The sequence below is a fragment of the Nuphar pumila genome, chromosome 11 (assembly GCF_984573655.1).
Source record: "Nuphar pumila chromosome 11, dmNupPumi1.hap1.1, whole genome shotgun sequence".
In the NCBI taxonomy this organism is placed as follows: Eukaryota; Viridiplantae; Streptophyta; class Magnoliopsida; order Nymphaeales; family Nymphaeaceae; genus Nuphar; species Nuphar pumila.
Window position 1 is genome coordinate 116,669,494 of NC_143259.1, and position 23,784 is coordinate 116,693,277.

A 23,784-nucleotide genomic window follows, 5' to 3' on the forward strand; every position below is an offset into this window, starting at 1 on the left:
CACTACTTATGGTGGTAGCCATCGGTTGGTTCTCAGTATGATCCAAAGAAAATTCATATGATAAGAATTTACCTCAGGTTTTGGTCGATTCCCTTACTCTATTTTCATGCATTTCTTACGAAGCTAACCCAAGTAGAGATTGAGAGTGAGATTCATGTGAATAGGGGCAATGTACTCTTTGGAACCTCAGGTTTTGGTCAATTCCCTCGCTCCATTTTCATTCATTTTTTACAAAGCTAACCAAATTAGAAAATGGGGGTGAGATTCATGTGAATAAGGGACAAGGTTAGTGTTCCACCAAAATTTAGATGAAGTGCTTCATCATAACCAGTGCCGGGTTCCTACTTCCTGCATGTAATGCCAATGAACGAACTTGGATGTATCTTATCATGTACTCTAGGAAACTAGGATACTGTGCATGAGAGAGAGAGAGGTGCTTAATTGCTGCTTTCTTTGTTGTGTCTACCCCCTGGCCATCATAAGCTTCAGCCAGTGGTCCTAGAATAAACAGTTCAAAGTCTACCAAGAGCCATGTAACAGGCTGCTTTGCATGTAAACATTTTAAAGGCCCAAGCATGAAACTGCAAGGGAACTATTTTCTGCTTTTCCTTGGTAACTTTGTTGTCAAGAATTTACATAAACCAGAGGAAAAGATAGGAAGTGAATGGTGTATCTATTTTATTGCTAGTTTCCTCCCTCACCACCTACAATTCTGCCCATAAAAGTCATGTTTTCCCTCCCACACTTCCTTCAATTCCAGCCATTGTATCATACAGTGGCTGGTTCAAAGTTTCTGGCAAGTAAAATGCCAGTAGCCCTCCTGTTGTTGCGCACGTCCCGAACACCGCAAATGCAACACTCCTGCCTGACACAACCACCAATGGTGCCAGGATTGCCCCAATCTGCCCAGCTTGCGTAGCACATCCTAGTGCAGCATTCCTCACCACTGTTGGGAACAACTCTGCTGTGTATATGAATAACAGGTTGTACGTTCCTGCCATGCCGAAAATTCCCATCACCCCACAAATCATTCTTGCTACCGTATAATAGTATCCTTCTTTTAGCACCAAGCAACCCCCGAAGCAAAATAGCCCACTAAAGCACATTGTCATTATGGTCAAGTATCTCCTCCCTATAGTCCCCAAGAGTAGTGCTGTTATTGTAAATGCAGGCATTTCGGCAACGGCATTGAGGAAGACATTCACATAGACATTGGTCTGTAGATTAACGACGTTTAGGCTGATTCCATAGTAAACTATGGCACAAGCAAAGTTGACGATCACCATTAAGGCCAACCTAAATCTAGTGATTGGTGATCTAACGACGTCAATTAACGATCCAGAAGCGGCAACATTTGAACATGTTTCTGTGTTTTTCTGGTCATTGTTGCCGCTATTATCATCAAGGGAGAGAGAGATTCCAGGAGGGAGATACTTTCTATTGCGATCAGTGATTTCTTGCATGATTTTCATGGCATCGGAGGTCCGGCCTCGGACAAGGTACCAACGTGGGGATTCATGGATGAACGGGATGACAGTGAGGATGAAGAGCAGGGAAGGGATGGAGGTGATGATGTAGAGCATGCGCCATGAACGGAAGATGTAGGCTATGCCAGACAGTATAGCAATGCCTCCAGAGAAGAAGTAGAAGGTTGACATGCCAGCAGTTCCACGCTTGCCAGGGCCTACAGGCTCAGTTGCTAATACAAATGCAGATAGTCCTACACCACCTGTGCTAATTCCAGTTAGGAAGCGAAGTGTGAAGTATACCCAGTAGGTTGGTGAGGCAGCTGTTAGGAGTCCCATGATGGCATTTAGTATGCAGACAGTGGTTAGCGTTCCTTTCCGCCCTAGGAACGAATCCGAGAGATGGCCGAATATTCCGGCGCCTGAAACAGAAAAAAACAAGAGCTGTATCAGATAACAAAGAGCACTTTGTTCAGTATTATTAAGCAGCAACAAGGTAGTTTTGAATGTGAAATTGCTTCAGTGTGAAGCATGGTCATTAGAGTGGTGTGTTTGACAGGTGTTTCAAAGACCCCACTATGCTACGAGAGGATCATTTGAACTGTTATAGAATCATGTCCACTAAGATATCGCGTGTAAAAGAATCCTGTAACTGCGACATAAACTGAAGGCTATAATCTCAAAGAATTGGTTTTAGAGGAAAATTGTTAGAGAATAACTCGTCATTTTCCATAATTCACGATGTGGTGCATCTCAGGCTGCCACATAAATCCTGGTGTTTCATGGGTTGAGTCTTATTTCAGGTTAACACTATGTCGAGAGACTACCCTCAGTTATTTTCTTTAGAGGTCAATTTAATGGGAGTTTATGGATGTGATTATATCACAATCTAGCGAAAACTATTTGTATCCTCATCATGTTTCTCGAAACAAATCTTGACATGGTTTCCCCTTTTTTTACTTGGCATTCTCTACTTATTGTCATATCTGAACTCATTCCTCAAATCTCTTTTATTGCATATTTTTTTGCAGAAATTACATTCAAGAGTTGAATCATTTGGTTTTTGTTGTTCCAAGACATCACATTTTGTGAAATTTTGACAGATGCTAATCACCATAGGATCAATTAGTACAACCAAAATTATTTGCCTCTGGACTAGAATTTTAAGTTGATAATTAATGTCTGTCAAAAAGTAGTTATAATCTCTTCTAGGCTTTGATTGAATAGCTGAAAGATTGAATTTCAATTACAGACCTTATGCAACCTTAGTTCAATCATCTTCAAGAACAAGCTGAAACAGTCACACCTCTGCTATCTAAATAGTTCATATATGCCCACATTTATTTAATTTCCTCCAATTAAAATCTATTAGATTTCTTGGTGTTATCATCATTTCTGAATTTGTTTAGACCTTTAGCGCTACAGCATCTTTTTCAACATCTTGTTTCTGCTAGGACAGATATCGGTTGATCTTCCTTTTCGTATACTTTGTCATCCGTCCTATCAAACAATCTAGTCATGTAGTCATGTGAAAGAAATGCTCTAAACAAGTTTCAGAATAGAAAGGGATTAATCACTCCATAATTTTTCCTTTCTTATTCATTCAGAAAGAGCAGATTGATTTCTAGAATGCCGCACTCAGATACAGCCTCCTAAACCAACTAACCTGATCGAGTCTGCTTATCTCCAGCTGGTGATCTTAGCCGAAGGTATTCGGCAGTTTGATCTATGATAGACATTGATAAGATCTTTCCATTTAGCAGCACCTTAAGATGGCATAGCCTTAACGTTAACAGCGAGGTTAAGTTTTATAGCACCACCTATGAAGGGTTCGCTCATCTGGTAGGGACAACTTCTGAACATCACTAAGTTAATAGGAGATCATGAGTTTGAAACCATAGGTGTATATCTTTTGCTGGGGTCAAAGTTGGCTTTACTCCCTGATGGGCAAGAGGGACCTGAGGTTTATCAGAGACCTAGTCATGCTGGCTGGCTCTACCTGTCGCATTTAAGTCGCTGTCCTGACAGCGTAAAACGCCATGGGCTTACCCATTGTCCCCAGGGAGTCGCTTCTGCTAGAACAAGGGGTGGCACCCATGGGATTTGAACTTAGCGGCCCAGGTCTCATCCCACTATGCCAAACCCCTTTGGGGCAACCAGATTACTTACTGGATACTGATGTTTTCCTTCCCTGGCTTCATGATCAGTCATGAGCTAACTATCCATTTAAGTTTGTTGTCCAATTTAACTTTGAATATTTGTCACCAAAAGGTGATTAATCTAGGATAATGGTGGTAGATAATAAACAAAGAGTAGAAAAAGGCCGTGTTGTAGTTTCGACTTGCATTGAGCTTACATTACTAATTGTTTTTTTATGTACATGAGCACGTGTCACCTACTTTGGACTTGCTGCTGTTTTGTCTCAATTGATAGAGACAAATCTAACATCTAATTCGAATAGAGTACCATGACCTTCTGTCCTAGACTTGTATTTTTATTTCTTCAAGTACAGCACGCCTGTTTCATGAGAAAATAGCTCATTTTCACATGAATAAGAATTTTTTCCTAGCATTTTGAGCAAACAGAAGAAAATTAGTAAAATGGGACAGTAAGTTATGAGGGATGAACACTCACAGCTGAGAAAGTTCAAGCTGTGATTATTGGTGACAACCAATCTTTGGAACAACTTTTACAAGATTCAAGGCAGGAATAACTACAGTTGGCAATCACCATCACAACTTGCACTTTTTCATGTTTCACTAACCATGAAAAAGTATTGTGATTTACAATGGCAAGATCTTGAGAAAATTCAAGAATCATACGATATTGCAACGATGCCCAAAGTATCTTATTATTGACAACTGTTTCCATATGAAAAGTTCTCATGGAGGTCTTCTAACTTTTTCTCTCACCTATTTTCCCATGAGTGGGGGCTACATCATTTGTCTTCTTCCCTAACCTTTTGCATCAATTTATATACGATTTATATGTATATGTATGACGAATGGAAGCCATCATGCCTTCATGCATTGGAGACTTTCTTTTTACTTGTGTGGCAGAGCACTTTATTGTTCTGCGCAGTGAAGACTGGGGAATGTCCAAGGACAAACCTCGTGAAGAATATAAAAGGTATATACATATTGGATTCTCCTCTAAAACAAAGTTAAATATAAGAACAAAAAAAAGTTAAATTTAAGCATTTTATACTATTGACGCCAGGCATTGAAAATCGCATATTCACATGGACCTCGATTCCACAAACCCCTTGACAGTCATCTCTCTCTCTCTCATTCCTCGATTACACAAACCCATTGACAGTCATCTCATCTCTCTCTCTTATATATATATATATATATATTGATTTGATAGAGGAAGTGACATCCATGAACCATGATCCTATAAACATGTGAGTATTGCATATAGATTCTCCTAATGGTGTTGGATTAGTTTACACTAGAAGCCAGTGTGCACCATTTTGAAGGGTGATTCTCTTTTATCTATATTAGGCTTTATCATAGCAAAAAACTGGCCTCACCCGACATGGGACGACCACAGTCAGAAATTCAGCGAGTTGTTCTTTGTTGGGTGTACTATGCTGTGGGTAAAGGGGGACCTCGAGGATTTTATTAGAAGGCGTGCCAATGTTCTGTTAGTGATGTTTTTTTTTTTTAAGGCAAGCTGGGGTTAGGAGGACCCTACCACTTATACAACTACACCATTGGGTTTTGAACCTGCAGCGTCCCAACACAATTTTCTTTGGCCTAGCCCTAAAAGAAAATAGCCTCTAGACAAATATACCTTAAACATCAATGTTTGAACCAATTTCAAGCCCAGTTTGGTTACACAAACCCTTTTCTTGTGAAGAACACTGTTCTGTTCTGTCCTGTCCTGTCATGGAAAATACCACCCTGAGATTTCCTGCTAAACCAATGCCTAACTGTATCAAAGAAATTGCCTCGAGTGTGTGCAGTCCAAATGTTCTGTTTTGAAAATAATCTAACGTGATCTTCAAAACACATGTTTGTGTGTGTGGCGCATAAAAACTTACCAAGTAAACATCCGGCAAAGAAACCGGACTGAACCAAGCCAACCTTATATCTCTCTGAACATACCAGCCCCCATTCTGACACCGTTGAGAGACCTGCGCCACCGATCCATTCCCATGAACCTGGTTCGGAGTTGCAAACAGTCGGTCCACAGGCCGAAAGACCTGAATCCATGCATCGCCAATCCGGTTCTTTATCGGCGAAGATCATGACCATGGTGTGAAACGCTTCAAGAGCCCATGCTAAGCTAGTGAGCACAAAGTGCCGGAGTTGCCAAACGCCGAATTCACCTGAGAATCTCTGCAACATGGCATCGATACCCAGCTTCTCGACATCTCCGGGTCCGGTCCCGGCATAGAGAAGTAAGGGTGAGGCTAGGCCTGGCTCCGGCATGGTTTCTCCGGCCATGGTTAGAGGGCCTTGGGAGGTCTATGTGTGGATGTGGAACCTTATAGGCAGTGGTGGTCTTTTGATGGTATGTCTTTTTTTACCAGCGGACACAATTTAATAAGGCAAGTTGATGAGGGATAGTTTGTTCGCATGAGATTTTGACACGTGGACGGTGATTGGGATCTCCCTTTTTTTTCGTAGGGCTGGACCGTTGTGTGGTTCTTGTGGACTTCAGTTTCTCTTTCTGCAGGACTCTCGTTAAATGGTAGTCCGGATCGGGTGCAATCACATGGCACAAAATTTGTGCATTAAGCATCTGATTGCCCTCCATCAGGCCTTGACCCCCACAACTTAAGGGCCTGTCCGGTGATCAGGTGCTTAATGCACAAATATTTGTGCAATTATATGGCACCTGTTCTTTTCACGGTAAAAATGGTAAACATATGAAATTGGAATCATGATATGACCGTGGTGCTCGAGGACTAATAGGACAGAGTGGTGCAATAAATACCATGATTTTATTGTGATATTTGTTTTTATCAGCAAAAATTTGATTTTTTTACATATTTTCTAAATTACATTCTTTTGACAAACATATTTTCTAAATTAATTTTTGTCACTATGGAGTATTGTCTAGGTTGGGTGTAGGGGTATCAGTCCTAGACTGGTCCGGTTAGGCGTGGGCCTGATTTAACCAAGTCTGGACTCTGGACTGAGCCTACATGAAAGCAAGACTGGGTCCAAATCATAGTCACAAATCCCGTTATTGGGATTTTTGCTGCAAAAGGCTTGCGATAATTCAAAATTTGTTTTTCTTGGAAAATTCAAGGTGATATTAAAAATACATAAGAAAATATATAAAACATTAAAAATAAAATATATAAAAATAAACATCACATTAATAATATTGCAATAAAAACACATTAGTTTCAAAATAGGTGATATTAAAATATCCTATCATTCGTATTGGCCTGAATTGACCGATACGTATCTTATCACCAGAAAATCGATATGATACTGACCTGAATCGTTTTTTTTTTTTTAAATAAATGTAAAAATAGCTTAAAATTATTTTTTAATATTATTTTAATGGCTTTAACGTGTCACGTTCTGATTGACACATACTATTTTTTAATTAGTTTTTGGCCGATTCAGAACGATTATCTTGAGAATAGGTATCGGACCGATTCACCTACAGGTCTGATTCCGATACCAACAACATTGGATTTTGGAAAATCTCATAATAAAATCACCAAATTTTCATGTGGCAAAAAAGTAGGGCTGATATCTTTTAATATGGTTAAATTTGGCAAAAATCGTATTACAGTAGGGCCTATAACTGCCCTGGTTCAGTGTTGCACATAAAGGCCAGATTTTGGGTCTCTTACTGAGGAGGTAGTAATTTGCGATAAAAAAAAGTTATAAGAGTGTTGTCTGAGAAATACTAACTAGAAATATGGGCATAATTTCGATACTTGTTTTGCAAATCCAACCATGTGGATGTGCTTGAATTTGCTAGGAATAAACCATTGGATCATGTATTTTTCATGAAAAAATGTGATTTTTTAATGATTGAATATTTATGAAGATTATGAGACATTGATTTTAAAGCCTTAAAAAATTATCGTTTATGCATCAAAATCGGATTATTAAAGAGCGGATTCTTATAAAACCAAGCATATAGATCACATAAGTATGGTTAGATTCAAGAGAAAAGAACAAAAAAATCATGAAAATAGCCGTTCACACATTAGTTCTCATAGTCTAGTGACTCGTCCGAGAAAAATCTTGAAATTTTACTAGCATACTAAAAAACTAAAAGATGTAAAAACATAATCAAAACGAGTCAACATCGCATAAACATAACCATAAAATTCCAATAATTTCAAAATGTTTAGATAAAAACATGAAAGTCTCAAAACATGGCTGATATTGGTTATTATGATTCCGAGACAATGAGCAAAATACATGTAACACTAGTCCTGCTTAAATAAATAATCGATGTTTAGTTAGGTCTCGGTTCACAAGTTGGCCCTATCTAGGGCTTGGAAGTTAGATGAGCTGCTCGTGATCTACTTGTACATGAGTCGGGTTTACCCGGAACCAACCCATACCAAACCCTATAGGATTCAGGTATAGTGATAAATAAGAAGACCTAATTAAGACCTAAGTTCGGACTCAAAGGTCCAATTAATACATTGACCCGGGTATAGTTTGTGAAATTTTAATCCAATGAGAACCTGGTTCAATGCATTCTCTCTCTCTCTCTCTCTCTATATATATATATATATATATATATATATATATATATATATATGTAGAGAGAGAGAGAGAGAGAGAGAGAGAGAGAGAGAGAGAGAGAGAGAGAGAGAGAGAGAGAGAGAGAAGTGCGCAGGTGCTTGAACATGTTGGCCATCCATGGCAAGTTTGAAATGAACGGCCAACATAAAAAATGAGCTTTTTTGCCAAACGAGCAATCGGCGATAAAATTAGCCACTAAAGGTCAATAGCGGCAACTTTTGTTGTTGTTATTGTTCGTTTGACAAAAAAATTCATGGGTAAGGGTGTCAAGTTTGGTTCGGATGGTTCGAACCGATGTGGAATTAGACTTGAACCAGATTTTTGGGTATGGTATTAGGTCCAGACCAAGGTCTAATTGGGTCTATTATAAGAGAAACCATACTCAGACCTGATAAGAACTGCATGAACCATATCAGGATCAAACCCAATAAAATACTATTTTTTTATGATTTTTACACTGAAAAATTGTGGATCTTAATTGAAACTCGGGTTGAACCCGTCTGGTATAAAATTTCACAAAGTGTACCCGAAACTATGTATTAATTGGACCTTCAGGTCCCGACCCATGTCTTAATCGAGTCTTCTTATTTGTCCCAATATCAGGACGTACCCTATAGGGTTTGGTCTACTAGCCATGGGGCCCTCCTTTAAAGAAGGGTGACAGGCGCATATAAGGCAGCATGTGGTTTGGCCAAACACCTTGTTAGGTGTTCAGCCGGAACACTGGATCTGCTTTGAGTCATGGACAAACATATGACCCATATTTGGGCTGTGACTATCTGTAATTGATTAGATGGTGACCTTTTCTGCATACAATAAATGTTTGTCAAGTAGAAAGAAACAAGTGAGGGGCGCCATGGGATGTCGTTCATCTTAAGATGGATAGCATCTAATCGACCGTAGTGGGTTACTTGGATGGATGCTCCACCTTCCGGTAGACAAAGAGCCGTCTATACATACGATTTGGAATGAGCATACGGCCTGGCAGCCTGATGGGCCGACCCAGCCTGTCGTTCAACTGAATATAAGATTTCAGGCAGCCTGTGATTTTCAATCATTCACAACCCATGAGATTTAAAATCCCACGAGTTGCCTTGGGATTTGGAATCGATTTCTCTTTATTCCATTGGGTGATGAATGCCTTTTAATTATTAAAAAAAATGATTGTCATATACAACAAATATGACATGTTTTTTTAAATGTCCTAATTTTTTTTAAATCTGCCGGTTTTCCAAAACCATAAATATGTAACTTTTTAAGACCTTTTTACCTTTTTCATAAGCAAACCTAGTAAAGTTCACGCCATATATTATTTTGCCGGTCGACTAAAGTAAAACCTAACTTAAATGTATATTCGCACATATTTTTTTGCGATCATCAAGATGTGCATAAAAATTATGTTATTTATGTGTCTTCTTTGTTAATCATAAATACCTTAGTAAAATAGCATATTTTATATCAAAATCGCGAAAAACTATGCAAACATTTTTTCCGTTTTCTTTAATATTCACTTAAATGTATGCTCACACCTATTTTTTTATGGTTTTCACGAAGCGCCCATAAACAAGTTTTGTGAATCTTTTTATGATCATAACTTCACAAATACTTTAATAAAATCACATATTTTATATTAAGGGTTTCTATGGACCCTAGTAGAAATTCCCTTTTCAAAAATTATTTCTAAAGAATTCTAGATTTGTTTAGAAAAAAAATATAATAAATAATTAATATAGCCAAAATTTTAGTAGAGACATTCACCTACATTTGAACCTAATTTGAGTTTCATTTAGAGACATTTCACTTAAATATAAAGATTCGCTCGATCTCATGCACCCAATTCTCAACCAAACCTGGACCCTTCTTTTCTCTGAAAGCAGGTGGATTCATGTTCATGAACTTCTTGTAGGTGGTACCGCCACCTACTACTGGTAGAAACTGTCCATCTTGGGCAACTTGCATCAGGTTGTTGCCCATAACGTGCATCGTAGTGGTCTGCTGCTGGGCAACCTTAGCAAGGTTGTTCAACGTGTCCATTATGTCATTGCATCTTGAATGCCAAGCCATTAATGCTTAAAATAACAAAAAAAACAAATGAATTTATATTAAACTCCCCATATAGTGTCCCTAGCATATTTCTAAGTTCACACATCACACTACAATTTTTTAGGCAATAATAACACCAAAAGAAATCACAAATAAGTTGGATCACACTTACAATGATGACTGGATATTGAACAGGTCAAGAGTCCTAAATCCTTCTGTCTACTTGAAGGACATGAACGTACCCTAAATATTTAACGGCTCATCCATACGGCCGGACCATGATAAATCATGTTTATATCAACTATGTTACCATTTAAGCAAAGTGAAGCCATTTGTTTGAAATACCTATCATTAATCCTAGCGCCTATCCTAAATCCTACTCCTAAAAACCAAAAAAAGGGAAAAAATTTTAAGACCCAACCACCAAAGTGATACCTACAATAAGGAAAGCCAAAAAAGTTTCACAAGCAGGAACAAAATGGAGAGAGACATAGAAAAAATGGGTCAATCCAGTGACTCGATCATTTACTGGTCAAACCAATGAATGACCCAAATATGTACAAAACTCGGTCGAGTCATGTGTTGAGTCAACTGAGTTTTAGCATGACTCAGCCAAGTCAACTCACTACTCAGCTCAGTCATACATACATAATTATATATATTATGTGAAATATAATATAAAATTTATGTATGTTGTAGATAGAAAGATGATTATACATATATTAATAAAATTACACATTAAATATATTATAAAAATATCATATAATGCATATTATATACAATATATTAGTAATATAATATAAAATATACATAATATATATATATATATTATATAAAATATAAAGTTAACATCGGCTGAGTCATTGGGTTGACCTGGAGGAGTCATGATTCAATCATGGACGAGTCACTGGGTTTTAAGATTATGAAGAAAACAAAATAAGACCCTAACAACAAAAGAATATGCACAAAATTGAAATGGGTATACAAAAATGATGAGACTTTAACTTCCTCAAACTTGAATTTGCAATGGAAGTTGCAAAATACCATAAAAAAACACTGGCATTTTCTCTACCATCAAAATACATTTTTAGTTGATGAAAAAAAAAGAAAAAATTGATGAAAAGAAAATAATTTGTAAAAATTGAAAGAGCATTAGGCTTCCCTACACCACTAGAAAGCCCCTTGGAACAAAAACAAAAACTTCTCATTTATATGCTGAAAATTCTATTTAAAATGGGTTTTGGATGGAGAAGACAACACATGCAAAATGTGATCTTGTGTGATTTATCGACTAAAATTATAGATGATTCACTAGTGAGGCACAAATGATTTTAGAAATTTGATGGAGCACCACCAAACCATGAAAGGTAGGGATCCAACAAATCTGGGCCTGATCTGATATATTATCAGGTTAGACTTGGGCTTTAGCGTGAGCCTGAGTCGGACTTTTATTATAAGTATTTGAATAAAAATTTGACCCACCATCGAAAAAAGACTTTATTTATCCATTAAAAAAATGGAGACCTCAGACATTTGATGGAGCACCACCGAACAATGAAAGATAGACCAACACCCAACCTTGAACTAACCAAAGTGGAAGATGCTCCAACCATCCGATTTGTTGAAACACTATGGTCAAAAATAGGATTTTGTAATTCGAGATTCTAAAACATAGCACATTCTTAAGATCTCTATCTTTAAAACTTCAATTGCTTTACTTCGAGATATTCAAAGATCCAAATTAGAAATTAGTGCAACAGAGTCCTCAGAATAAAACTAGGCATTAATCTTAAGAGAGTCACTGATTTGCAAGACCAAGTGACACCTCACATGCATGAACTTATAAGCCAAATGAGAGTCAAAAGAATGAAAAGTGAGAAAAGCTTGAAAATAAAAAAAATAAAAAACTGGAGTCATTAAAAAATGATCTTAAAATTTGACGGAGCACCACTTAGCCATTAACTGACCAAGGTGGAGGTTGCTCTAGCAACCCCATTTGTTGATACACACATATTACATTCATGATTTACCATTTCTCACATTCACAATTGTCAATCATGAATGACGAAACTTTGCCTTCGCAAGGATCCCATGAGGTCAATACCTCTGAATTCACAACATACATCACAATACATTTGTAAATATACATCAACCCATTTCTATGCAATTCATAAATAACAATTATTACAATTTCATTCTAATGCAAAAAATACATTCTATGCAGTTAAATTCTAATGCATGTAATATATTTTATCCCATAAAATCCATCATCCCAAACATATTATATTCATATTTACATATGTCAATTACGTATGCAAGCATCGTATCACAAAATTTAGGCATATGATTCAATTACAAATGCACGCAAACAAACAATCATTCACGTGTTGTTCCTATACATGCACACAATTAAACACAATGCTTGCAAGTACATATGCATACCCATTGTTACACAAGTATTTATACATATGTTGGATTTCATGCGTATATGTTGCATATCGACATTAAGGACATGTTTGTAGGTACTTTGCCTTTATACACTTGCACACACACATCAACACACACTTTTAATATTCTTTCCTGCAAAACATGAAGTTTTATATTCTATTGTATCTTTTAACTTTAACATCCATCCTGCAAAACAAATTACTTTATAAAGTTGCAAATTACCCTGGTTCTACAATTATAAATTCCCGTCCACCAATTTCTCAACTTCGGTTAGTTCAGATTTATATATATTACAAATTCCAAAAAGCATCCTTCGAGATTTACATATCTCATCGAAGGTCGGGACAAGGATTGCTAATTTTTCGTGTGATTAACCTACAAACGAGTCAAAGAACTAAAGAATTATGCCTCTCTAGTCATGTCCTTTGCTTTGAGGGTTTTCCCAAACTCAACACAAACTCTAGGGGCATTTCAACCACGCGATCGATCGATGGAGACTATGAAATAAGCATGGTGCAGATTACGAAACAATCTCATGTATAGACAATAGTGACAAGCTTTTTGAGACAATATGCATGAATCTCGAGATGATGCACAGTTCTCGAGGTAACTGAGCATGAATCCCAAGGCGGTTGTGCACATATGTTAAGGTGACTATGGCAGCATGATGAAGGTGTGCGGTGATGTCAGCATGCTCAGAAAGTCTCTTTTTTTTCTTCCCTCTCCTTCCTTCTTTTCCTTTTCTTTTCTTCCCTCTTTTTCCTCTTCTTCTTCCTTCTGTCCCTCCTCTTTTTTCCTTTCTTCTTCCCCTCCTCCTTCTTTTTCACTGTTGAACAAAAGAAGAGGAAATACACAGTGAGAGTGGAAAGAAGGTTGGAGGGAGGTGGGTGGTCAGTAGAGGATCTGGCGGCAGCAGTTGGCTCCAACGTCGATGTCTAGTGACAGAAAGAGATGGCAATAGTAGGGGGTGTGGCAGCTGGGATTAAGATGGTAGGGGTTTGGCGCATGATGGCATGTGGTTGGCTGATCTAAGGGTGGTGGCCGATAGTGATGGGTAGCAATGAGGTGGTGGTGGGTCATGTGATGGGGTGTGTCCCATGAAACAAGAAAGGGAAAGACAATGAGGTAAGGAAGAGAGGTGATATACTTAAAAATAAAAATGAGATTAGGGAGAATAAAGATTAAGTATAAAGATAAAGGGAGAGATATTTTAAGAGAGGGGTGTTAATTAGGGACCGTGGATCGGAGCAGAGGCGGGGGATAAGGTCACCACCCCCATCTCGTCCCGAAATTTTGCCCTCCATCCCCGCACGAGTTTTGATTTTAACCTCTACTCGTTTCATGTCCTTCATCCCTAGTCCAAATGGGGTGAGGCGGGATGAGGCCCCGTTTCTCCCGGGCCCACTCCCATCCCTAAAGGTATTTTAGTTATTTTACTAACGGGGATCAAAGATGGTACCCTATAGGGTTTGGTCCGGGTAAATCCGACCCTTTGAAACTACTAGCCATGTGGCCCTCCTTTAAAGAAGGGTGAGAGGCGCATATAAGGCAGCATGTGGTTGGGCGAAACAACTTGTTAGGTGTTCAGCCGGAACACTGGATCTGCTTTGAGTCATGGACAATAAATGTTTGTCATGTTCCTCTGAGAGGGAAATAAGTGAGGGGCGCCATGGGATGTCGTTGATCCACTGCAGATGAGCCTCTCGGACCCACGTGGATGGATTTAGGGGAATGTGCTATTAGGGTACATCCATAGGTAACCTGATCCAGACAACATATTGTAGGACCGAGTTTGGACTTTGCATCCAAGTTGGACCAACTCTAAGCGCCTGTTTGTTTTAGTTTGACTTGATTCAGTGAAGTTCGGATTTGGATCAGTGCACGAGCTATCCGTTGCTGGAACCTGTTGGATTTTGGTCTGGTTAATCCAAAGAATGAGCAGGGTGTTTGCCCACGGGCTTAGGACATAACTTTGCACTGAAAACGAAGACCTGTAGTTAATTTCATTGTTAAGTTTTATATAAAATATATTTTTTATCCTTTATTTTAAAAAGTGCGTTTTATATAATAGGATATTTTTAGCAATTTTGTTATATATAACTCACGGTTAAGCTTGAGTAAAAAGTTATTAGGTTCCAGAGAGATATACTTTTCTAATCCAAGGGGTTTGGTGTAGTGGGATGCGCCTTAGGCTGCTAGGCCACCGGGTGGTCTAGGTTCAAATCCCATGAGCTTCATCCCTACTCGAGCAGAAGCGTGGTGACTCCTTGAAGGCGAGGGGTAAGCCCTTGGAGTTTTACGCCACTGGGACATTTACCATATAAGTTAGGAAGGCACAACTAGGTCTATGATATTGAAAAACTTTGTATGTGTACAAACTACCAAGATAAGTCCAACTTAAAGAGATTCCATAATAATATATTGCTTAAATATTTTTATCCCTATCCAATATTGTCACTTTATTGAAAAAAAAACAAGGTTTGTTAACTTGGGATTTATAAGCACTTGGTAATCTAAAATTAGGGCTGGTAAACAAGCGAAACGATCCAAACATGGCATGTTAAGGCTTGGTTTATATACCAATGGATTGTGCTCCTGCTTAGCATAGCCGAGCTCGGGTTCGGCTCATCCTTAAACGAGAGGTGCTGAACACGAGCTGACTCGTGTAAAATCATTAAATGTTATTTATAAATAAAAGATATAAATTTTTATATATTATACTAAAAAATATATGTATTTTATATGTTGCAGTCAATAGTTCATATTTTGTGTATATATTTTCTAAGCATCTTTCTATTTGTATATACATTTTACGTATTTTTTCTCTTTAATTATATATATTTCGCATAAAATATATGTATACATTTTATCTATACAAGCTCACTCCGAGTCAAACTCAACACCTTGTGTTTGGGTTCAACTTGTTTAAGCTAAACCAGCTGCTCGTGGCTCAACTCACTTGCTATATGATCCAATCATGAACGAGTTCATGACGAGACAGACCGAGTTGAGTCACAAGCTACTTGGTTCATTTACCAGCCCCATTATTCTAAATGCAGGCAGCAAGAAGGATGCCAACTATGTAATGAATCATCATATCCAAGTGTGTCCACAACTAAGTAACAAATAAACCTTCGTAATTAAATCTTTCATAAGAAGGGTGATAATGTTAATTAATCAAGCATTGAGTGAAAGTCTTTTAGCACCTACCTCCTTGTCGTTGGCTCAATCACATAATAAACTCATACATATGCAATAGGGTTAATCTAGGGTAAATCGGCCTTTATTAATGTTAGCCATTTTTTTTTTGGACAATGGGAAGAAACCGTTGTTATGGTACCTAAATCTTTTTAATTGGATTTTAATCTTTAGAAAGTTCACAAAAAAATTGTGAATTTATATGAATATCAGAAACTTGAATATATCATGCAAATCTTCTTAATTAAATTTTAATTTTTTAGAGAGTTTTATAAGAAATTTGTGAATTTATGCAAATGTCAGGAGGTAGGAGGTTGATCCACACAAAATATCATGCCTTGGATTTTAAAATTTTGAAGCTCAGCAAGATATTTCTGAATTTGTGTGAAAGTCAAGAGGTCTACATAAAATATCATATGAATCTCCTCAGATAAATTTTAATCTTTCGGATGAGGTTCATAATAAATTAATGCATTTTGTGTGAATGTCAAGATACAAAATATCTTGCAAATCCCTGTAGTTAAATTTTAATCTTTCAAAGGTTTGCAAAAATTTGTGATGTCAACGGATCGTATAAATCTGATGCTCGATTTTGAATCCAATTAGTGGGATAGGTTAAGAAAATTGAATCCGATTAGTAATTGGATTTGGATTCGGATTCCATTTACGATTTCATGAGCGGATCTGACAGGTATCCTAATTCGATGGAGATCCAAATCTGATTTCATGTAGTTTTGGGGATTCAGTATTGGTTTAATTTTTTTCCATCCAAATCCAAGTTTGATTAGCCAAAGACCGATTAGTTGGATTCGATATTGAATGCATCCTACCAGAATCCCAACCCTACATCCCTAGGTCACAAGTCGATATATACATACATAGAAACCGCCTATTGTTGGGAGGAATTTGTTTTTAAAGACTACCAAAGCATAACCCCATCTGGATTCTGGACCCATGTATAGATTAATTTTGAATTCAGATCTTTACAAATAAGTTTTTATTGTGGATTTGGATCAGATTCAAATTGGTTTTTCATATTTCAATCAATATTTTGGGTTGGATCTAATTAGGATCCAGTTAAAAATATGAGCCCATTTTTTGTTCAGTAAATGGCTTAGTTATACAAGATCTGATACTATTACCACTTGTTTCGGATCAAGATTCAACAGTTCCATATCAGATCTTATTCAGATCTCAGATTCAGATATACATCGCACAGATAAGATTGAGATTCGGAACACTATGATCAAAAACAGGATTTTGTAATTCGAGATCCCAAAAGCTAGACACACATTCTTAGAATTGTTATTTTTAGAATTTCAATCACTCCACTTTGGGATTTTCAAAGATGCTAAGCGGAAATGTGCTACTGAATCCCCATGAGAGCAAGACCAGACATTTTCTTCCACCGACAAACTTGCAAGCTAAACTAGAGCCAAAAGCATGTAAATTGAGAAAAAACATATTTTTGTTTTTCTTATATATATATATATATATATATATATATATATATATATATATATATATATAGAGAGAGAGAGAGAGAGAGAGAGAGAGAGAGCATCTCTCCCTCTTAATTGCCACTGTATTTTTGTTTTTTGTTTTTGTTTTTCTTGTATATATATATATATATATATATATATATATATATATATATATATATATATATATAGAGAGAGAGAGAGAGAGAGAGAGAGAGAGTCGACTGTCCAACCAAAGGAAGCTCTGAAATCTACAACCGATAATTATCAATGTTCATTCTCTACAGATAGAGTTTTTTTTATCGATTATTGGATTATTCATCATTTATTTAGTAAGTGACATGTTTTAAATTATAAGTTTTCGATATTTAGATGTGTTTTTTTTAAAGCATTAAAAATGAATGAGACACAATACTGCATTGTGAGCCGATGATTTTTCTAACTGCATATGTCTAGATGTCATAAAGTCTTAGTGTAAAGCATATTTCTCACATAAATTATAAGGACACATATGCAAGGTTTGATCCATGAAACACTTAAACATTGAAAAATGCGAGTCATCTAATTATCATTGGTTGTGGATTTTTCACCTTTTTTTAATTATACTGTCTCAAATTATATAAATAAATAAATAATATATATACTTATGTGAGAGAGAGATCATGCCTCTTTTTTTTTTTAATTTTACAAAATCAGTGTCATGTTTAAGAACCATGTATGTAGGGGTGTCAATGGGCATGGTTTACCAGGACCTGACCCGAACCAAACCCCACAGGGTCTGGGTATGGTGATAAATAAGAAGACCTTATTAAGACCCGGGTCCGAACTCTAAGGTTCAAATACATGGACCCTAGTATAGTTTGTGAAATTTTATACCAGACGTGGACCTGACTCGAGTTTCGATTAAGGCCCGCAATTTTTCAATGCAAAAATGATAAAAAATATGGTTTTACCGGGTATAGTCCGGGTTTGGTTTTTCTTATAGAGGACCAGATTAAACCCGGGTCCGGATGCGATACAACAACAACAACAACTACGCCTTCATCCGAAAACAATTGGGGTCAACGATATGAACCAAAAAAGAAATTCATTTTAGGTCTTCCACATGAATCCTTTTCCTCCAATCATTTCTATCCAACGCCATGTCCTCGATGAGGTTCAAAGCATTCATATCCTTTCCTATCATCTCCATCCAAGTCTTCCTAGGCCTACCCCGACCTCTTTTAACTAATATATTTTCCCATTTCTCCAACCTTCTAACTGGAACATCATTAGGCCTTCGCCGAATATGTCCAAACCACCGTAAACGATTCTCTCGCATCTTATTTTCAATGGGTGCAACATCTACCTTCTTACGTATCTCTTCGTTCCGAATCTTATCTTTTATTGTATTTCCACACATCCATCTAAGCATCCGCATCTCAGCTACACTCATTTTTTGAATATGATGTCTCTTGGCAGCCCAACATTCCGTACCATATAGTAAAGCGGGTCTAATAGTCGTCCTATAAAACTTTCCCTTCAACCGCAATGGCATTCTACGATCGCACAGCACTCCAGTAGCACTTTTCCATTTCATCCACCCAACCTTTATCCTATGATTTACATCTCCATCAATTTCTCCATACTTTTGAATGATGGATCCCAAATATTTGAAATAATCATTCACCGGTATATCTTGCTCACCAAGCTTCACTACACTCCCATCACTACTTCGTTGCTTACTAAACCGACATTCCATATATTCAGTCTTACTCTTACTCAACTTAAAACCTCTAGCTTCCAATGTCTGTCTCCATAATTCTAACTTAGCATTAACCCCAGCTCTAGACTCATCAATCAAAACAATATCATCAGCAAACAACATACACCACGGTACATTTTCTTGAATTGATCTCGTAAGCTCATCCATCACTATCGCAAATAGGGAAGGGCTTAAAGCAGATCCTTGATGTAACCCAACCGTTATCGAAAAATTGGTTGTCACCCCTCCACAAGTGCGGACATTGGTTACTACTCCTTCATACATATCTTTAATTATACTAATGTACTTGAGAGAAACACCTTTCTTCATCATTGTCCACCAGAAAACGTCCCTAGGTACTCTATCGTATGCCTTCTCTAAATCAATAAAAACCATATGCAAATCTTTGTTCCTCTCTCTATATCTTTCAATAAGTTGTCTAAGAAGATGTATAGCTTCCATAGTTGATCTTCCAGGCATAAAACCAAATTGATTCTCCGATATCATGACAACCTTCCTCAACCTAGACTCAATCACCCTCTCCCAAAGTTTCATAGTATGACTCATGAGTTTTATACCACGATAGTTTGTGCAATCTTGTATATCACCCTTATTCTTATATAAAGGCACCAAAGTATTCTTCCTCCACTCATTAGGCATCTTATTTGTTCGCCAAATCTTGTTAAAAAGATTTGTCAACCATTCTAAACCTTTCTCTCCCAAGCATTTCCAAGCCTCGATAGGTATACCATCTTGGCCAACTGCCCTTCTTGATTTTATTTTCTTCAAAGTCTCTGCAATTTCTTTCTTTTGAATCTTGCGCATGAAGTCACGATTTATCTCATGAAAAGGAATGGAGAAGTCTCCAAGATCTTGAGCATGACTATCATTAAATAGCTTATCAAAATAATCTTTCCATCTCTCCTTAATCTCCTCATCTTTGACTAAAACCCTTTGCGTTTCATCTTTGATACATCTAACCATACCCAAATCCTTCGATTTCCTATCTCTCATCTTTGCAAGCCTATAAATATCCTTCTCGCCTTCTTTGGTATCCAACTTGTCATAAACCTCCTTATATACCTTAGCCCTCGCGTTTCGAACAACTTTTTTAGCTTCCTTCTTTGCTATCATATACTTCTCCAAATTCTCATTATCACGACTCTTACTTAGATTTCTATAACACTCTCTTTTAACCTTAATAGCTAATTTGACATCCTCGTTCCACCATGATGTATCCTTACCTAGTGGTGCACCGCCTTTAGACTCACCCAATACCTCCTTAGCTACTTTTCTCATACCACCCGCTATCTTATTCCACATTGATTCTGAATCCTCCTCGAGACACCAATCAACTTCCTTAACTACCTGCTCTACAAACATTCCTTGTTTAGCTCCTTTAAGTGCCCACCACTTAATTCTAGGATCTATCCTATGTCTATCCCTTTTGCAGCATTGTCTAATTCTAAGATCTAAAATTAAGACTCTATGTTGTGTAGCTACACTTTCTCCTGGTATAACCTTACAATCGATGCAACAACCCCTATCTCTCTTTCTAAGTAGGAAAAAATCTATCTGACTCGTATTAACCCCACTTTTAAATGTTACTAGGTGAGACTCCCTCTTCCTAAACCAAGTGTTTGCTAAGATCATATCATAGGACAAACAAAAATCTAAAATCCTTTCTCCACTTTCATTTCTTTCTCCTATACCATAGCCTCCATGGATATTCTCAAATCCATCCCTACTAATGCCTACATGTCTATTAAGGTCACCGCCGATGAAAAGCTTTTCTCCATAAGATGTCTCTTGTACTACTTCATCTAAATCTTCCCAAAATTGATGCTTAATGGAATCATCTAAACCTACTTGAGGTGCATAAACACTAATAATATTAATAATATCCGTACCTAATACTAATTTAATAAGTAAAATTCTATCACCCTTCCTACGGACCTCAACTACATTATCTATAAACTGACGACTCATAACAATCCCTACTCCATTCCTATTCCTATTTATTCCTGTATACCAAATCTTATATCCCCAAGGTTCTATCACTTTAGCTTTCTCACCTACCCATTTGGTCTCTTGAAGACATAAAATATCAATCTTTCTCCTACACATAACATCTACTAACTCTACCAACTTACCAGTTAAAGACCCTATGTTCCAAGTGGCTAACCTAATTTTATAGTCTTGGACTAACTTCTTTACCCCCACCCGTCCAACAAAGTGAGGGAACCCTTGCCTATTTGACACCACACCCGGGCGCCGGTGTGACGCGTCGCTTCTGGGCGACGACCTAGCAACCCTTGCACATTTATCACTGCCTCCGGGCCTAGAGAGTACAGCGCGTCGCTCAGTAGGGAACGCCCCAACGAAATTCTCATATTGGTTCATTTTCATAGGATATGACAAAGTTTTTATGCCGGCTGTCACAGGCCTACCGCAACCCTCCTCCTTTATCCGGGCTTGGGACCGGCAGTGTATAACTACACAGGGTCCGGATGCGATACCATACCTGAAAATCTGGTCCAAGTCTGGTTTTATTAGGATCCGAACCAAACCCGACCCGTTGACACCCCTACACGTATGTATATGTAATCGTGTCTTTGTGACATAAATAGGCAGTGGATTTGTCAATAACTCACATGTTTAAGCATGCAGGTGGAAAACACCCTTCAGGAAAATGAGAGGCGTACAGATTGCGTCATTTTCCGTTGCTGGAAATAGTAATTAATTGGCAAGGCTGGCAAGATCAACGTCGACCTCGCGTTGATTTGTTACCGGTAATTTCATCCCCTCTTATCTTTCGTCATACTCTGTTTGTGACATCTATTAATTCTTGCTTTTTTAGAATTTTGATGAACTTTTTTCAGGCTCCAAATCGTAAACTGGTGATGATTTTGTTGACCAATATAGTTTGATTCTTGTGGGGAGTCGACATTTTGTTTTAGGATGGTTGATTTTTTTAGACATTTGCAATGAATCATGATTGTGTTTTCAATTTCCTGGGTTCTTTTGCCCTTCATTTGGGCTAAAACCGAAATAATTCGTCGAGGGAAGGAAAAGGATGGGATTTATTGGCAATCCGGGTGTTTTTGTTACTCTGGTTTCGTGTGTTTTGATGCCCCGTTGTGGGTGTTTTTCAAAGTTCCCATGTGGAAATGTGGATCTATTCATGGTCCAAGAATCCCATTGAAGCTTGAATATATTTGCTGCTGCAAACTATGATCCTGAGTTTTTTGGTTGAATCTACATCTTCTAGTGTAATCCAGTAACACTACTTGATGTCCAAATATCACATAGTGAGTTACACAGAGAGAGAGGGAGAGAGAGAGAGAGAGAGAGAGAGAGAGAGAGAGAGAGAGAGAGAGAGAGAGAGAGAGAGATATGCTGGATGACATATTAATGCTAGTGGATGGACAAATGGCTTTCCATCTGTGTTATCAGTTGCATGTGTCATCTGTTGAATATAGAGATCTTTCAATTATCTTCTGAATTAAAATACCTGGTTTTCTCATCAGGAATCAGGGGCATTGTTATCTCAAGAGGAATGAGGTATTAGAACAGATGGAACTGACAAGGCAATAGAGTTTATTTTGTCCCTCATCGATTTATCCATCTTCACTTACTACACATTTTCGGTTATCATTCTGGTTGGTTGCTACCCTAGTTGTTGATTTTGAGTCTTAGTTCATATTCCTCACTAAGTCATCTATTTCTTCTTGTACTTTTTATTCCCTTATGTCTCATTTTCTTCTTATTTCCTGCAGCCATTTGTTGATACTGATCACTTCGTCCACAAATACTTCCTGACAAAAGAATATGCACTGATCATACACATTTTTGTTGGTACATCACTTCTCAGCTTCCTATCGATGTTTATTGGGTATGTGATACAGAAATCGAAAAGAAAATCAGCTTGAGCAAAGGGGTTCAGTCGCTTTCTTGTCATCTTACTATGGTGCTGTAAACTGTCCTCCAGTTATCTAAATGAACCACTAACTCTGACGTTTAAGATAGTAATTGTCATGCACATACAATTATAATTGAATATTTTGGTAAGGTTTATTTATTCTCTATTGTGGTGATAAGGGATTACATTTTGATCATGTTCAAGAAACCATATACAGTAATAAATCTTTTAGTTGCAGATATGAAAGTGGTATTTTGGATGCACCAATCGGATGCCCGTCTGGTTATTACCACACCAAGTAGGGAATGTTGGCCTGTTGTGCTTAGGCAAGTAAGACTACAGATACATATTATTAAGTTGAACTTGTCTATTTTCACTTTTTTTCACTATGTATTATGGTGGCCATCGGTTTGTTCTCATTATGATCAAAAGAAAATGCATATGATAAGAATTTAGCTCAGGTTTTTGTCGACTCCCTTGCTCCTTTTTCATGCATTTCTTGCAAGGATAACAAAATTAGAAATTGAGTGTGAGATTGATGTGAATACAAGGGTAGTCCTACATCAAATAATTTAGACAAAGTGCTTCATCAAAACCAGTGCCCACAAATGCTAGCTACCTGCATCTAACGCCAATGAATGGATATGGATGTATCTTATATCTCGTGATGTACTCAGGGGACTGTGTGTGTGTGTGTGTGTGTGTGTGTGTGTGTGTGTGTGTGTGTGTGTGTGTGTGTGTGTGT

General features: G+C 37.5%; 1 protein-coding gene and 1 pseudogene across 2 annotated transcripts; one reads left to right on the forward strand and one right to left on the reverse strand.

Moving 5' to 3' along the window:
* Nucleotides 1-448: 448 nt before the first annotated feature.
* On the reverse strand, nt 449-5,985 carry LOC149823024 (organic cation/carnitine transporter 4-like). The gene is made up of 2 exons (XM_089980492.1): nt 5,515-5,985; nt 449-1,888 (listed from the first exon to the last, which is right to left on the reverse strand). The coding sequence occupies exons 1-2, from the start codon at nt 5,918-5,920 to the stop codon at nt 726-728; spliced, it is 1,569 nt and encodes a 522-aa protein (XP_089836618.1). The 5' UTR covers nt 5,921-5,985; the 3' UTR covers nt 449-725.
* A 7,829-nt stretch (nt 5,986-13,814) lies between these two features.
* On the forward strand, nt 13,815-23,402 carry LOC149823025 (dolichol-phosphate mannose synthase subunit 2 pseudogene; annotated as a pseudogene). Its single transcript, XR_016425841.1, has 3 exons — nt 13,815-13,819; nt 22,689-22,779; nt 22,897-23,402. The product of XR_016425841.1 is annotated as a dolichol-phosphate mannose synthase subunit 2 pseudogene (transcript).
* Nucleotides 23,403-23,784: the final 382 nt, after the last annotated feature.

Bases quoted from the DNA above. Each gene is read 5' to 3' on its own strand.
- LOC149823024 (XM_089980492.1), bottom strand. From the start codon at position 5,920: ATGGCCGGAGAAACCATGCCGGAGCCAGGCCTAGCCTCACCCTTACTT. The intron at 1,889-5,514 runs GTAAGTTTTTAT...TTTCTGTTTCAG, and splicing joins CTTTGCCGGATGTTTACTTG to GCGCCGGAATATTCGGCCAT.